Source organism: Pyrus communis, chromosome 8, assembly GCF_041283825.1.
Source record: "Pyrus communis isolate YQ-2024b chromosome 8, ASM4128382v1, whole genome shotgun sequence".
NCBI classification, from domain to species: Eukaryota; Viridiplantae; Streptophyta; class Magnoliopsida; order Rosales; family Rosaceae; genus Pyrus; species Pyrus communis.
The window spans coordinates 8491649-8506974 of NC_142572.1; the positions used below are offsets into that span (position 1 = coordinate 8491649).

The 15326-nt window shown below is 38.2% G+C and overlaps 1 protein-coding gene across 1 annotated transcript; it reads left to right on the forward strand.

Moving 5' to 3' along the window:
- Nucleotides 1-988: 988 nt before the first annotated feature.
- LOC148695052 (uncharacterized) lies at nt 989-3224 on the forward strand. The gene is made up of 2 exons (XM_088698295.1): nt 989-1705; nt 3186-3224. Exons 1-2 carry the CDS (start codon nt 1085-1087, stop codon nt 3222-3224), a joined length of 660 nt encoding a protein of 219 aa, XP_088554421.1. The 5' UTR covers nt 989-1084.
- Nucleotides 3225-15326: the final 12102 nt, after the last annotated feature.

Genomic DNA, 15326 nt, shown 5'->3' on the forward strand with positions numbered 1-15326 from the left:
CAATAACTTAAGGAAAACTTGAAAGTTAAAAAAGTGTTGTTCACGGTTAACTTGGGGTATTGAGTTTCATGATTTATTGAAAAAGCAATTGGAAATCAATTTGAATGCAAGTGTGTCATGTGTGGAGAAGAACCCTCTAGTTAGCCCATCATTCATCAATTCACCTAATTTAGTCTAAAAAATCTGTTTCCTTTGTCCTTGTCTTAATTTACTTAATTTTCGTCAAAACCAATTCCCTCATTAATTTAAAGTGTTAGATTAGTTAGAAATCAATTTAGTTGATGTTTTTAAGTGTTTGGAGTCAAGTGATAACTTAATTTCGTCCAGATTTGAGTATAGTGTTCAAAACTGCCCAGAAAGTGTTTTTAAGGCAGTTTTGAGTGTTTGTTTGCTGTTTTGAGTTTTTTGGTTTGTTTTGGTGTTTCATAGTTTAGTTTTGCATTCTTTGAGTCTAGTTGAGTGTTTAAACTTTGTTTTTACGATTTTGAGTCAGTTTAGAGTGTTTAGCAATCCCTCCTAATCCCCGGTTTAAGAACGATCCCTACTTACATATCTACTACAATTGTCAATAAGAGGGTTTAATTTGTGTGTTAAGTAATTTTCGCATCAAATTTTGGCGCCGTTGCCGGGGATTAGCAACTTTGTTAATCCCTCGTTATTTCTTTTTATTTATTTTTCGTTTGTTTTCTATCTTAGTTACTGATTTTTTTGTTTCATTGTTTTTAGGTACTAGTGTATGACTCGAAGTTCCCAACCTGTTCATAAGAATATTTTGGACTTTGACGACGATTTTGAGAGGACTTTGAGAAGACAAAAGAACCAGCAAGAGTCTAACCCACCTAGCCCTGAACCTGACCTTGAAGAACAAGTTTTAGAAGAGGAAGAAAGGGGCACGGCAGAGACTTTTGAGGAAGTACCCATCATAGCAGCCGACAATCGAACAATCAAGGAGTTTTCGGCCTCGGGAATGGACAATGCCGCACCTTTATGTATTCAATATCCCGTGGCAGCTCAAGGCAAGACCGAGGAGTTTGAATTGAAGTCTAGCTTGTTGCACCACATCCCAAAGTTCCATGGGCTGTCCATGGAAGACCCTAACAAGCACTTGAAGGATTTTGAAGTGGTTTGTTCAAGCATGACCCCTGTCAATGTCGATGGTAGCATCTTAAAGATGAAGGCTTTTCCATTCTCTTTAATGGACAAAGCTAAAGATTGGTTATATGAGCTAGCACCAGGGACAGTGACATCTTGGGAAAGTATGAAACGAGCGTTCTTGGAGAAATTTTTCCCCACTTCAAGAATCATTCTCCTGAGGAAACAAATAAGTGGCATACAACAAAAGCAAGGTGAATCCTTTCCTACTTATTATGAACGTTTTAAATCACTTGTTGCTTCTTGTCCACAGCATCAAATGAAGGAAGAGTTGCTCCTTCAATATTTCTATGAAGGCATTCTACCAATCGAACGTCAAATGCTAGATGCCTCGGCGGGAGGAGCTTTGGTAGATAAAACACCCATGGCAGCCAAGACACTCATTGCAACTCGTGCATTGAATGCACAACAATACGAAGGCATGGGACAAAGGGATAACCCACGGCCACAAGTTAATGAGGTAAGCTCTTCATCCGATATTCAATCTCAATTAGCTAATCTTACTTCTATTGTGTCTCAGATGGCCGAAGGTATGAAGATCCAAGGACCAATGGTGTGTGGAGTATGTTTTATTCAAGGACATGTTTCTGACAAGTGTCCTCAACTTATTGAGAATGGTGGATGGGAGAGCACGAATGCAATTGGATTTCAAAGCCAAAATCAACCAAGGAACGATCCATATTCCAACACCTACAATCCCGGTTGGAGAGATCACCCAAACTTCAAGTGGAGGGAGCCACAACAACCCCAATCACAAGGAGGCTTTAGGCAACAACCCCCGGGCTTCTACAACAAGCCATACGCACCCACACAAGCACCTCCACAATCTGCCCAAACAAGTTCAGGTAACACTTTGGACAATGATACACTTCTTAAATTACTAACTAACTTGTCTCAGGGGCAAGAAAATCAAGCCAAGGCAATGCAAAACAATGACAAAAGGGTGGATCATTTGGAGAAACAAATTGGGCAGATTGCAGATTTTGTAGGGAAATTTCGAGACCAAGGCCAACTCCCTAGTTCTACCATTCCAAATCCAAAAGGAGGGTTCGAAAGTGCAAAAGCCATATTGTTGAGAAGTGGAAAAGAAGTTGGGGTAGGTTCTTCATCACAAATAGGTCACAAAGAGGATGAAAAACTGCACTTTGAAGAGGGGGAAACAACCAAACCCACAGCAAGGGTGGAACTCCCTTTGCCGCAAGTTTCTAATGACCCTAAACCATCCAATCTGTCCAATAAAGGTAAGAATGTGTCAAATTCAGTTCCTACTAATGTTTTTCCTTCGAATGTTCCTTTTCCTAGTAGGTTCATGCAAACAAAGAAGGAGGAAGCTGAAAAAGACATTCTTGAGACATTTAGGAAAGTTCAAGTTAACATACCCCTTTTGGATGCAATCAAGCAAGTTCCACGCTATGCCAAGTTTTTAAAGGAGTTGTGCACCACTAGGAAGAGGATTTCGACCAAGGAGGTTGTCAAGGTAAGTGAAAATGTCTCCGCCATCTTGCAACGAAAACTACCCCCAAAATGCAAAGATCCAGGTAGTTTTACAATTCCTTGTGTCATTGGTAATATTCGCTTTGAATCTGCCATGCTAGACTTAGGTGCCTCTATAAATGTTATACCATACTCAATTTATGCATCTATGAATTTAGGAGTGTTGAAAAATGATGGTGTAATCATACAATTGGCCGATAGATCTAATGCATATCCAAAGGGAGTTTTGGAAGATGTTTTAGTGCAGGTTAATCATTTAATCTTCCCGGCGGATTTCTATGTTCTCGACATGGATGAATCGGATCATGCCACTTCATTACCCATCCTCCTTGGAAGGCCATTCATGAAAACGGCCCAGACCAAGATTGACGTGTTTAATGGAACTTTGTCCATGGAATTTGATGGGGAAGTTGTTAATTTCAATCTTTCTGATTCTATTAAGTACCCTAGTGAGGACCATTCATGTTTCTCTATTGATATAATTGACTCTTTGGCGCAGGGATATCTTGACAATTTGAATGATGATGCGCTTGAAAAAGTCATTACAAGAGGCATGGAATGCAACAATGAGGAGGTAGCACCTATGTTAACCCACGGCACACCTAAAGCACTCCATGCCGTGTCTCCTAGTGAGGAAGTTAGGGAGATGGTTGCTGCCCTTGAGTTGTTGCCTACGCATGATGGTAAATGTCCTAATCGTGAGTCAATTCCTATTTCGACTAACAAGTTGCTTCCGTCCATAATTCAGGCACCCGTCCTTGAACTAAAACCACTACCAAGCCATTTGAAGTACATTTTCTTGGGAGAAGATGAGACCCTACCTGCCATCATCTCCTCATCCCTCACGGCACAAGAAGAGGAGAAACTAGTTCAAGTTTTGAAAGAGTTCAAATCTGCCCTAGGATGGACATTGGCCGATATCAAAGGTATAAGCCCTACAACATGCATGCATCACATATTTCTTGAGGAGGGGGCCAAACCAACTAGAGAGGCTCAACGCCGTCTTAACCCTCCGATGATGGAAGTTGTGAAAAAGGAGATAATCAAACTTCTAGATTGTGGAGTCATCTATCCAATCTCGGATAGTAAGTGGGTTTCACCTATCCAATGTGTGCCTAAGAAATCCGGTGTGACGGTTGTGGAAAATGCTGAGAATGAGCTTGTACCTACTCGCATTCAAACCGGTTGGAGAGTATGCATTGATTATAGGAAGATAAATGCCACCACAAGGAAGGATCACTTCCTATTGCCGTTCTTGGATAAAATGCTTGAAAGGTTAGCAGGTTATTCCTTTTATTGTTTTCTTGATGGATACTCTGGTTATAATCAAATTGTTATTGCCCCGGATGATCAAGAAAATACCACTTTTACTTGTCCCTTTGGAACGTTTGCATATCGACGCATGCCATTCGGTTTGTGCAATGCTCCGGCCACGTTTCAAAGGTGTATGGTTAGCATCTTTTCTGATTATGTTGAAAGGATTATTGAAATATTCATGGATGATTTTAGTGTATTTGGTAGTTCATTTGATAATTGCTTGGATAATCTCACTTTAATCTTGAAACGATGTGTTGAAACAAACCTTGTGTTAAATTGGGAGAAATGCCATTTTATGGTTAAACAAGGTATTGTCTTGGGTCATATAATCTCTGAAAAAGGAATTGAAGTTGATAAGTCTAAAATAGATCTTGTACGCTACTTACCCTCTCCTACTTCGGTGAGAGAGGTTCGTTCTTTTCTTGGTCATGCAGGATTCTATCGACGATTTATCAAGGACTTTTCCAAGATTGCATAGCCCCTATGCCGTCTCCTCCAAAAGGAAGTGCCTTTCGAGTTCAACGAGGCGTGTGAGAAAGCATTCAACCATCTCAAAGAACTCCTCACCACGGCACCAATTATAACTCCACCAGATTGGTCCATTCCCTTCGAACTAATGTGTGATGCATCAGATTATGCACTTGGAGCTGTTTTGGGCCAAAGGAAAAACAAGCAACCACATGTTATTTATTATGCTTCACGCACTTTAAATGATGCTCAATTGAATTATTCTACAACTGAAAAAGAACTTTTGGCAATTGTATTTGCATTAGATAAGTTTAGATCATATCTACTTGGCACTAAAGTAATTGTTTTCACTGACCATGCAGCCTTGAAGTATCTTCTCACCAAAAAGGAGGCCAAACCAAGACTCATTCGTTGGATGGTCCTACTTCAAGAGTTTGATATTGAAATTAGGGACAAGAAAGGGTGTGAAAACGTGGTGGCTGACCACCTAAGTAGAATGGTGCGTGAGGAAGAGCCCATCCCCATTTTAGAAACGTTTCCGGATGAGCAACTTCTGTCCATTCAGGTAAGTACCCCTTGGTATGCCGATTTGGTCAATTATTTGGTATCTAGGCAAATTCCTAGCACCCTAAACAAATTCCAACGTGATAAACTTAAAAAGGATGCTAGATTTTATGTTTGGGATGACCCATACTTGTGGAAACATTGCCCAGGTCAGATTATAAGAAGATGTGTGCATGAATCAGATTTTCATTCAATTTTAAGTTTTTGTCACACTTATGCTAGTGGGGGTCATTTTGGCACCCAAAGGACAGCTTTAAAAGTTCTTGAATGTGGTTTTTATTGGCCTACTTTGTTTAAAGATGCAAGAACCTTTTGTTTAGCTTGTGATCGATGCCAAAGGACAGGTAATATAGGCCAAAGAGATCAATTGCCGCAGGTACCCATTGTTGTTGTTGAAATTTTTGATGTGTGGGGAATTGATTTTATGGGTCCGTTTCCTTCATCTTTTGGTTTCAACTACATATTACTTGCAGTTGATTATGTTTCAAAGTGGGTGGAAGCAAAATCCACTCGAGCTAATGATTCTAAAGTTGTGGCAGATTTTGTGAAAACTAATATCTTTTCAAGATTTGGGATGCCTAGGGTACTAATCAGTGATGGGGGGTCTTACTTTTGCAATCGTACCATTGAAGCCTTACTCAAGAAGTACCATGTGACGCATAAGGTTTCCACACCTTACCATCCCCAAACCAATGGCCAAGCCGAGGTGTCCAATAGAGAGATCAAACAGATTTTGGAGAAGACCGTTGGGCCAAATAGAAAAGATTGGAGCTTGCGTTTGGATGATGCTCTTTGGGCATATAGAACAGCGTACAAAACTCCCCTTGGTATGTCTCCTTTTCGTCTTGTTTATGGTAAACCATGTCATCTCCCTGTGGAATTAGAACATAGAGCTCATTGGGCTATCAAAACATTCAATTTGAATGTGGACCAAGCTGGAATTCATAGGAAGCTTCAATTATGTGAACTTGATGAAATACGGCATGAAGCTTATGAGAATGCTAGAATTTACAAAGAGAAGACCAAGGCATTCCATGATAAGATGATTAGAGGCAAGACTTTTACAATAGGGCAGAAAGTGTTGTTGTTCAACTCCCGTCTTCGTCTCTTCCCTGGTAAGTTACGTTCCAAGTGGGTTGGTCCTTTTGTTATTACTAATCTTTTTGTGCATGGTGCAGTCCAAATTAAGAGTTTGAGAACAGGGCAAGAATTCAAGGTGAACGGACATAGATTGAAGCCATACTATGAGAACTTTGTGGAGCATGTTATGGAAGAGATTCCCTTGCATGCCGTGGGTTCCAAATTGGAGTGAAGATGATCTTCGTCCGGCTGTACGACGTTAAAGCAAGCGCTATGTGGGAGGCAACCCATCCATTCAACAAAGGAAGCCCTAGGAATCCCCCAAATTCCAGATTTGCATTCCTCAAACCCTTCTCTTTGTTGTTGTTTCTAATCTGCCATGTTATGTTGTTTAGTTGCTGTTTGTGTGTTTACTTGTGTTTTGTGTGAATTTATGATTAAAACATTGAGGACAATGTTTGATTTAAGTGTGGGGGGGTAACTAAGTATATTTGATGCAAATTCGTGGGATTTTATCACCCATAACTTCAAGTGTTGTTCCTTGCTGTTTTAAAGTGTTTTTAAGCTGTTTTGGAGTGTTTTAGTGTGTTTTGTTTTATAACTCCGAAAATCATATAAAAATTTGAAAAACATGTTTTGAAAAGCCTAAAAAGAGTGTTTTGAGTCGTTTTTGTGCGTTTGTGTCTTAGGGTACCTTCCAACACAATGATGAGGATTTGGTTTTTAATTGCATGACTGTTAAAAAGAGTTATAAACATGGAGAAAAGTTTGATTTACTCTTGGTATATGCTTGGTTATGGTTATAATGTATGACTTCACATGCAATCATAAAAGAAAAATTAGTTTTTGTAACATGCTTGAAGGAAGGAACTCAAACAAACGCTACAACCTTGTGAGACTTGAGCCTAAACGTTATTTGGAGAGTTAAAATCTGTGCATTATTGTTTTCTACAGTCGTTGCATGATCTCATTATTCTTTGCTTGGTTACTACTTAGAAGGCGTTTCATCATATAGTTCCAAATGCTAGAACTCATGCCCATTTCATTCGAAGCATGTTATTGATTTGCATAACACATATTCAAGAAGAAGTTGTGTAGTGACCACCACCAAAGCCAAATTGCCGTGTATCCTACTTCATTATATGTTTAAGTTAACCCCATTGAGCCTTGTTAAGCTGACATTCTTTGTTAACCCACATTATCCTCACCTAGCCTAGATTAGGACCATCCATACCCTTATTCTTGAAGCATAGCAAAGCATGATTTGAATTGAACTCCTTTTGATTAATGTATGGCAGAAAACAAGTGTGGGGGAAGTATTTCTCATGTGAGTTAGTGTGCCATAGGCACGGGTGGAAAAAGAAAAAGAAAAGGAAAAGTTGTGAAAAGAAAGAAAAAAGAGTATGAAATAAATGAAAATAAGTTCACATGTTTATGGTAGTTGAAGAAAGGGTCCAAAATGTTGAATATGGCCCTGAGTGTTGCTTAGATCTTCCCTTTGTGTTAAAAGTTGATTTCTGTGTTTTAAAGTGAATTCTAAGTCTCAATTTCATTACTTTGCTTGCTATTGCTTCAAGAATGTTTGTTATCCCTATCCTTCCATTGTTAACCAATACCCCAAGCCCCATTACAACCCTTGACTTCAATCTTGAGTGTTATGTGTTTCAATTTGTGGAGTTTGAATTTGGTATGAGCATATGGTGTCACTGGTTCTCGCGTCTAAGTAGTAGCATTCCATTCATGAGATCATATCTAAACATGCTTATTAACTCCAGAAATTGCTTTCTTTGTGATACATATATGTGAGTGTTCGTTTTCATGTTTACATCAATCTTCTCACATATAACTAGATTAGGGTGTGTAGTTAGAAAATCTGAGTGAAAATTGAGTGCATATCTTTTAAGGAATTGAGCAACTTCTCTAAGGCATGTTACTACATTCAAAACATGGTTTTAAATGCTTAATTGTGAACTAGTATGTGGTGACTATGATTAAGAATGTACTTAAGTGTGAAGATGACTAAAATCTGTGGAGATAATGAATTTTAACATGTCATGTGCATTGGAAATCCCTGAGGCAACGTTGGAAGGTTTAGATTGTCTTTTGTTTGTTTTGTTTCGTTTCGTTTTGTTTAATTTGATAGGAGCATATTTATGCGACTTAATTGGCTTGTTCTCGTGCACTTACGTTGTGTTTCCTTAGTTATTTTAGTCCTTTATGCTTCTTTTGTGTGTTTTTAGGTTCATATGGCTAAGGAAGCAAAATGGTGCATTTTGGAGCATTTTGGAGCAAAATTGGACTTGGAATTGATAGCTTATGTTTGGAGCAAAAGAAATGGACGAAATTGAAGACCAAATTGAGTTAGGATTCCTAATCACAAGAGGATTCCTAATCACAAGACGATTCCTAATCAAATGAGGAATCCTAGTCAAAGAAGGTTTCCTACTTGAAGTAGGAAAGTAAGCCAAGGTTTCCTATTTTGGTTTAATCTTTCCTAATCTTTAAGGACTCTATATTTCAGCAATATCAAAGGCTCCTGCCTATTCTAGTTCATAAAATAATGTCCCTTGCAAACCTAAAGTCATTGCCATGTGTCCCCTTTGTGTTTCCCTTCCTTGCCGTGCAAGGAAGGGCCTTGTTTCCTGTTTTAAACCATTTAAACACATTCCTTTTTCATACCAAGCTCAGCCATAACTCACATACCCTTTTCTATTCCAAAATTCTTGCCTAATTTCAGAAATAAAAAGCATTCCTTTTCTTACAAACCCTTGTCGTGCAAGGGAGATGGTTCTTTCCTATTTCCTTGCATTAAAACACATTCCTTTTGTGTTTTATGCCATTGCCGCACCTATTAACCAATTTCCTTTTAATTTCTGATTTGATTTCCTATTTCTAGAAGCTTTGGACTTAATTTCTGTTTACCTAAATAACCTAGGGTTTTAATTCCTGAAATCCTATAAATAAACATCCTTGTTGCAGCCACAAAGCTTCATTCATTCACCATTCACGCCAGAAAATCATCCCATCCCTCTAACACATCCATACTTCACCATTCTCCATATTTTCTGCCCAAAACCAACCCTTGCCGTCCCCTACATCCATCCCAAACCCAAATCCATCATTCTACATCATCCATAACCCCCTAAACTCACCAGAACCTCTTGTGCCGTAGCAAAGGAGAGGAAGAAGATTGCTTGAAGATTCTAGCTATTCAACATTGGATCGTTGGAGTATTTAGGTGTTCTCTTTCTTATATTTACAATGTATAAACCTGTTTTCCTTTGTTTTGTGAACATGAGGAACTAAGCCTTTTGGCTAGGGGGCTATTCAATACCATGATTATGCTTGCAAGATGAATTGATTACATCCAATTGTTATTTCATAAGTTGTGAATTCAATTTGCTTAACTGTTTGATTGATAACTCATTCTTGTGTGTTGATTAAGGTGGCCACTTAGTTTTTCATGCAGGGATTTGAAGCTAAAATATAAGGGAATTTCACCTAATAGTTATAACCTTATATTTTCTAGTAGTGGAGGTCATTTATCGACGATCGTGTTAAGTGAATTCTTGGCAAAAGTTTCATGCTTTTCATAGTAACAATTGCCTCGTCAATACTTATAGTTTTCATGAAACTTAATGATCTTTGATTGTACCTTTATTGTGCTTTTCACGTAAGGGACTTTTAGAGAATGTTTTGAGTTGTTGTATGCGCATTCCCATCCAATTCAATAACTTAAGGAAAACTTGAAAGTTAAAAAAGTGCTGTTCACGGTTAACTTGGGGTATTGAGTTTCATGATTTATTGAAAGAAGCAATTGGAAATCAATTTGAATGCAAGTGTGTCATGTGTAGAGAAGAACCCTCTAGTTAGCCCATCATTCATCAATTCACCTAATTTAGTCTAAAGAATCTGTTTTCTTTGTCCTTGTCTTAATTTACTTAATTTTCGTCAAAACCAATTCCCCCCATTAATTTAAAGTGTTAGATTAGTTAGAAATCAATTTAGTTGATGTTTTTAAGTGTTTGGAGTCAAGTGATAACTTAATTTCGTCCAGATTTGAGTATAGTGTTCAAAACTGCCCAGAAAGTGTTTTTAAGGCAGTTTTGAGTGTTTGTTTGCTGTTTTGAGTCTTTTGGTTTGTTTTGGTGTTTCATAGTTTAGTTTTGCATTCTTTGAGTCTAGTTGAGTGTTTAAACTTTGTTTTTATGATTTTGAGTCAGTTTAGAGTGTTTAGCAATCCCTCCTAATCCCCGGTTTAAGAACGATCCCTACTTACATATCTACTACAATTGTCAATAAGAGGGTTTAATTTGTGTGTTAAGTAATTTTCGCATCAATATTCTTGGGCTTAATCTGGGAGACATAGCAAACATTTGCAACTTTATTAACTATTTGTCTTCGAGTTCTAACGCCTTTGTCAATCAGACCCACAATTTCTTCATCACGATGACCTCTGGCCTACTTCGTTTGTCTTTGAATAAGACACCAAAAACTTGAGCAGCACTTGATTCATTCTAATTGTTACTTTCTGACACCATACTTGACTTAAGTGGCCTTGAGACGAAGTAGGCCATTGGGACATTGACATTCTTTGTATTTTCAACACTATGAAGAGCATCATCACTCATTTCTTGGCATCATCCTTTTCCATATCTAGCTCCATTTCATAAATGATAAGCTTACCCTCCAGTTTTCCAAGTTTGATCTCATTTAAATCTTGAAATTCTTGAATAGTAGCCTTCTTAGCCATGAATCTCTTAGGCAAGGATCTTAAGATCTTCTGAACAACGGTAGTTTCATCAGTAGGTTAGCCCAACCCTAAAGCATCATTTGTTAACATTTCAAAATTTTAATAGAAAGTCAAGAAGGTCTCAGAATCTTTCATCCTCAAGTCCTCAAACTTTGAAAGATTCATTTGAAGTTTGAGATCCCTCACTTGTTTATCTCATTCATGAAGAATTTTGAGCTTGTCCCAAGCTTGCTTAGCCGTTGTGCAATATCGAATATATGCGAATCGAGTTGGGGAAATGGCGGTGACAATGGCATTTCTTGCTTTTCTGTTTGCCATGGCAGAAGAAACTTTACCAGGAGACCATTCTCTGTTAGATTTAACTACATATTCACCATTTACATTTCTTGACGGTGTTTTCCATTCCAAGATAAGATAGTCAACATCAATTAAGTCCTGAGCTTCCAGAAAGATTTGAAACTTTTCACTCCATGCAACATAATTAGATCCATCAAACAATGGAGGAATATTACAAGATGCACCAACATGATCTCGATCCATGATGAGATTCCACCCAATACCAGTAAATTCCAGAGATCACTTTATGTATATCTAGAGCAAGGCTCTAATACCAATTGAAATTGGTACCAGGCGAAATATCCTGTATATAAAAATGATAATCTGCTAGATTGACTAGTCAAGCCTACTAGTCAACTAAGATAGAATTGTTAGCCGATAACTCAAAGATTTAATAGCCAATTTCAAATACCAAAAGCTATCCTAGTTAGCAAGACCTCAGTTCGTTCCAAGTTATTAATATGTCAAGTGAGTAAGGTTGTGAGCACATACTAATTAAATACTCAAGTAATACATGTAGCATGTAGTTATGTGAGATATGTGGAACACTATAAATAACTTTAAACATACGATGTTTTTGGCTGGAAAAATCCACCTATGGGTTAAAAAAAACGATGACTCTCCACTGTGTCCAATCCACTAGTATAATCAAGGTTCATACAAAGTACCACTCAAAGCTCAATTCCTAGACCTAGTTTTCAAGGCAACTTTACCTTTGTGCAACCTTGCCTCACATAAGATAGATTCCTTTGGTCTTCACGAAGTGGCAGCTCCTCCTGAACTCTTTACCTTGTGGCACTGAGACCAACACACGAACTATGCATATGATGATATGGCAATGATATGCAGATCAGGATTCAAATGTCTAGTTAGTTTCTCCAGTCAAACTGTTGAAGGAAGAAACTAACAAAAATCCTAAAATGGGTTAGTTTTAAAGATTTGAAACTAGAAACACTTGACCACAAGTTGAATGCAAAACCAAAGACAATGCAACCCTATTCTTCAATGATTGGGTGTTTAATGCATGAAGGAAGGTTATGGAACTACGGTTTCATAAATGAAGAGGAGGAAAAATGAATGTTTTATCTCTCTCTAAACAATGTAATACGAAAACCCCAAGGGATAAAAGAAACCCTAGCCATGGATATAAGCAAAAATGATGTTTCATTCCAGCTAGCAAGGACAAAAGACAAGCGCCACCCTACAAAACAATCCAGGCAGATCCACGGTTAAAAGCTGGTACCAACAGAAAGATGTTAGTCAACCAGTGTAGACAAATCTTAATTTGTGTGCCCAGCTTGCTGGAAATCTGCACGCAAGCCTAACTAGATAACTATGCTAGTTCGAATGAAGTAGGAATATAGACATGAAATGCACATGCATGAACAAACCTTTTGAAGTGAGATGCGTCCCATCCTTATACATTTGTCCACAGTAGGCATAACCCATAAACAGAGAACAACTTAAAGCTAGATTAAGCTGGTACCTTCATAATGTTAACAAGGAAAGCCAAACCTAAAAGTCTAGACTTCACAATATCGTTTAGTGCACCTCTGCCGAAGCAGAGCATGCATATCGGTGTATCCCTGTCGAAGCAATGCACCACCATTCAATAGACTCCAGCCAAACGAGGTCCATCCTATTCGGTACCTCTTAGCCGAATTGTTAGGGTACCTTTCTTTCATATGTGTGGTAGTAATTAGATCTGAGAATTTTGGTAAACTTCTGTTCTCTACACTACTGCTTCTAGAGCGAGTTAGAAACAAGGAATGACGAGAAAAGTATTCTCTAGTCAAACTTCGATCGGATTTATAAATTTCAGAATCGTTCTCATTCATGGATGTAATCATGGTGTGCTTCAAGCAATATCATTCATGATTAGACAGTCCGTAGGAGTGAGCCAAAAAGCCATGGAATCCTCGTTTAGGAAGTACTTCTATTTGTAATGCTTCGGGCATAAGGCTTTGAATGAAGATTATAACGGAGTCTTATGCAGCTCTTCCATGCCATTGTTGGCTTTAATGGTTTCTCAGCTTCTTGATAGTCAAGTAGAGATTCGCGCGTTATACCCACATGCAGTGGTTTCTGTTTGAAACGTCCAAATCAGTGAAATCAAACCTGTGACGATTCGACAATCCACTGAATGAAGGGAATAAGATTGTGATTGGTGTTATGGAAATAAGATATCCATAAGCATCAAAGTTAGAACATTTGAAGTTCTAAGACATGGTGTACATGAAAAACGTCGGGTTTTCAAGGGTGTATTGTTTTATGAAAACTTTGGGTTTCAAAAGCACTAAATTTGAAACTACAAGTTTAGTTTGTTTTATAAATGTTAGTTAATAAAAGAGAGTTTCCAGCAAAAACACAGAATACAAGGTATTGATTTAAGTGCAGAAGATTTGAGTTGCTTCGGGAACTCAAGTGTAAGCGCTTCAAGACTACGAAATGATCTCAACAGTTCAAAGAAGAAAAAGAAATTATTGAATCAATAATGACCAAAAGTGGGCTGTAGGCCAATAAAATTAGATTTCTTGTCAGATTAATGTACTGTTGGTTACTTTTAATTAATTCAATAGATCGAGACCATACGAGGTCGATCGTCGAATTAAAATAATGACATATGGGTTATATTAGCTTCGGTTGGCAATGGACCAAGTGACAAGTGTATTATAGCGTAATTAGCATTAACCAAGATGTCCCAAAAATTATATGGGTATGGTTATAAAGCGGGGATGCCAAAATATGGCATTGTGTAAAAAAAAAGAATGCAGCCTATCACGTGTGGGCTAGCTGCAACACATGGCCCTGCAACAAATAAAACAAAATTTGCGGGCCATTAGGCTTGAGGACACGGCTACAAGGTAGCCCAGTCCAGTGCATGGCAAGTTGCAGACTTGCTAGAGATTTGGGCCGAAGGGGTGGCAAGAGCCCAACATTCGTCGGCTTAAGGTTAGTGTGCGAAAAGCCCAGCTTCACTGAAAGCTCAGCAATGTTGGCTTGATGGGCCGATGGTGCTTGACAAGCCCAACAGTGATGGCTTTGTGGGCGAGTGCTGGATCGATAAAAAAGCCCAACAAGGCTAATAAGCGGCTTAGAGGGGCTACAGCCCAGCAAATTTCAAACCCAAGCTGAGAGCCGGGTTTACGCATGCAGCAAATTCCAAATAAAAAATAAAAAAAAAACCTGATGCCTCACGGGGACGTTGGAACGCTTCGAGTGACAGGCTGTCAAATAGCAAAGAATCAAGTCACTCGAAGCTCTGCCCTGATGTCATTCCAGCTCCCAAGCCTCAAACTGCATACTCAACTTGGTGTCAAGTAGGCGTGGCAGCGCGGCTGCGGGCCGCTTCTTAGCCGTAAATTTCCCATAAATTTTAAATCTTTATCAAAATTCCTAGGGTTTGAAAAACCCTAATTGCTTCTAATTTCTTTCAATTCTTTGATTCACAAATTCCATATTGCAAAATTGCGTAATGCATGAAATGTGTGTGTGTGTGTGTACTGACAAATATATGAACATGTACAATTTATCTCAGAAGGTAAATGTAAATGTATGAGGTTCATGCATCATGGGGAATGTTTTCTTGCTTTATGGTCGTTTCAAATATCTTCCTTTATTTTAAGCATACCTGATTGGCAGAAAATAATAAAAGCCTTTGAATTTGTAGAAGATCCTTCTCGAAAAGCCGAAATTGCATCTCTAATGCGTTGTATCATGTTCAACACGGAAAAAATAAATTGAATCACTAGCATGTAGATTAATTCAATAAAAAAATTAATTCATCATAAAAAATTGATTAAAACATAATACTTCCCTAGAAGATGAACAAACTAAAATAGCACAGCGTTAAAAGCGTACTGATAACGTGTTGTAAGCATAATTTATTGAACAATTATAGAGGACATAGATGAAGGAAAAATTTGTCCTAGCTAAGAACATGTGAGAACATTGGAACACATAAGCAAACTATTAACACTTTAAAGTAGGCATGCATTCAAAACAATTCTAAAACCCATGACCTTCAAAGCCTAGTGAATGGTGAACCAAAAGACTCTAACAAATTAAAGAGGAGAGAGTTTGAGTTTCACTACCCTTGAAGCTCATCCTTGTTTACACAAGGGATTCACCCAAATGGAGGGCCTTCAAGTCACTTCCTTTG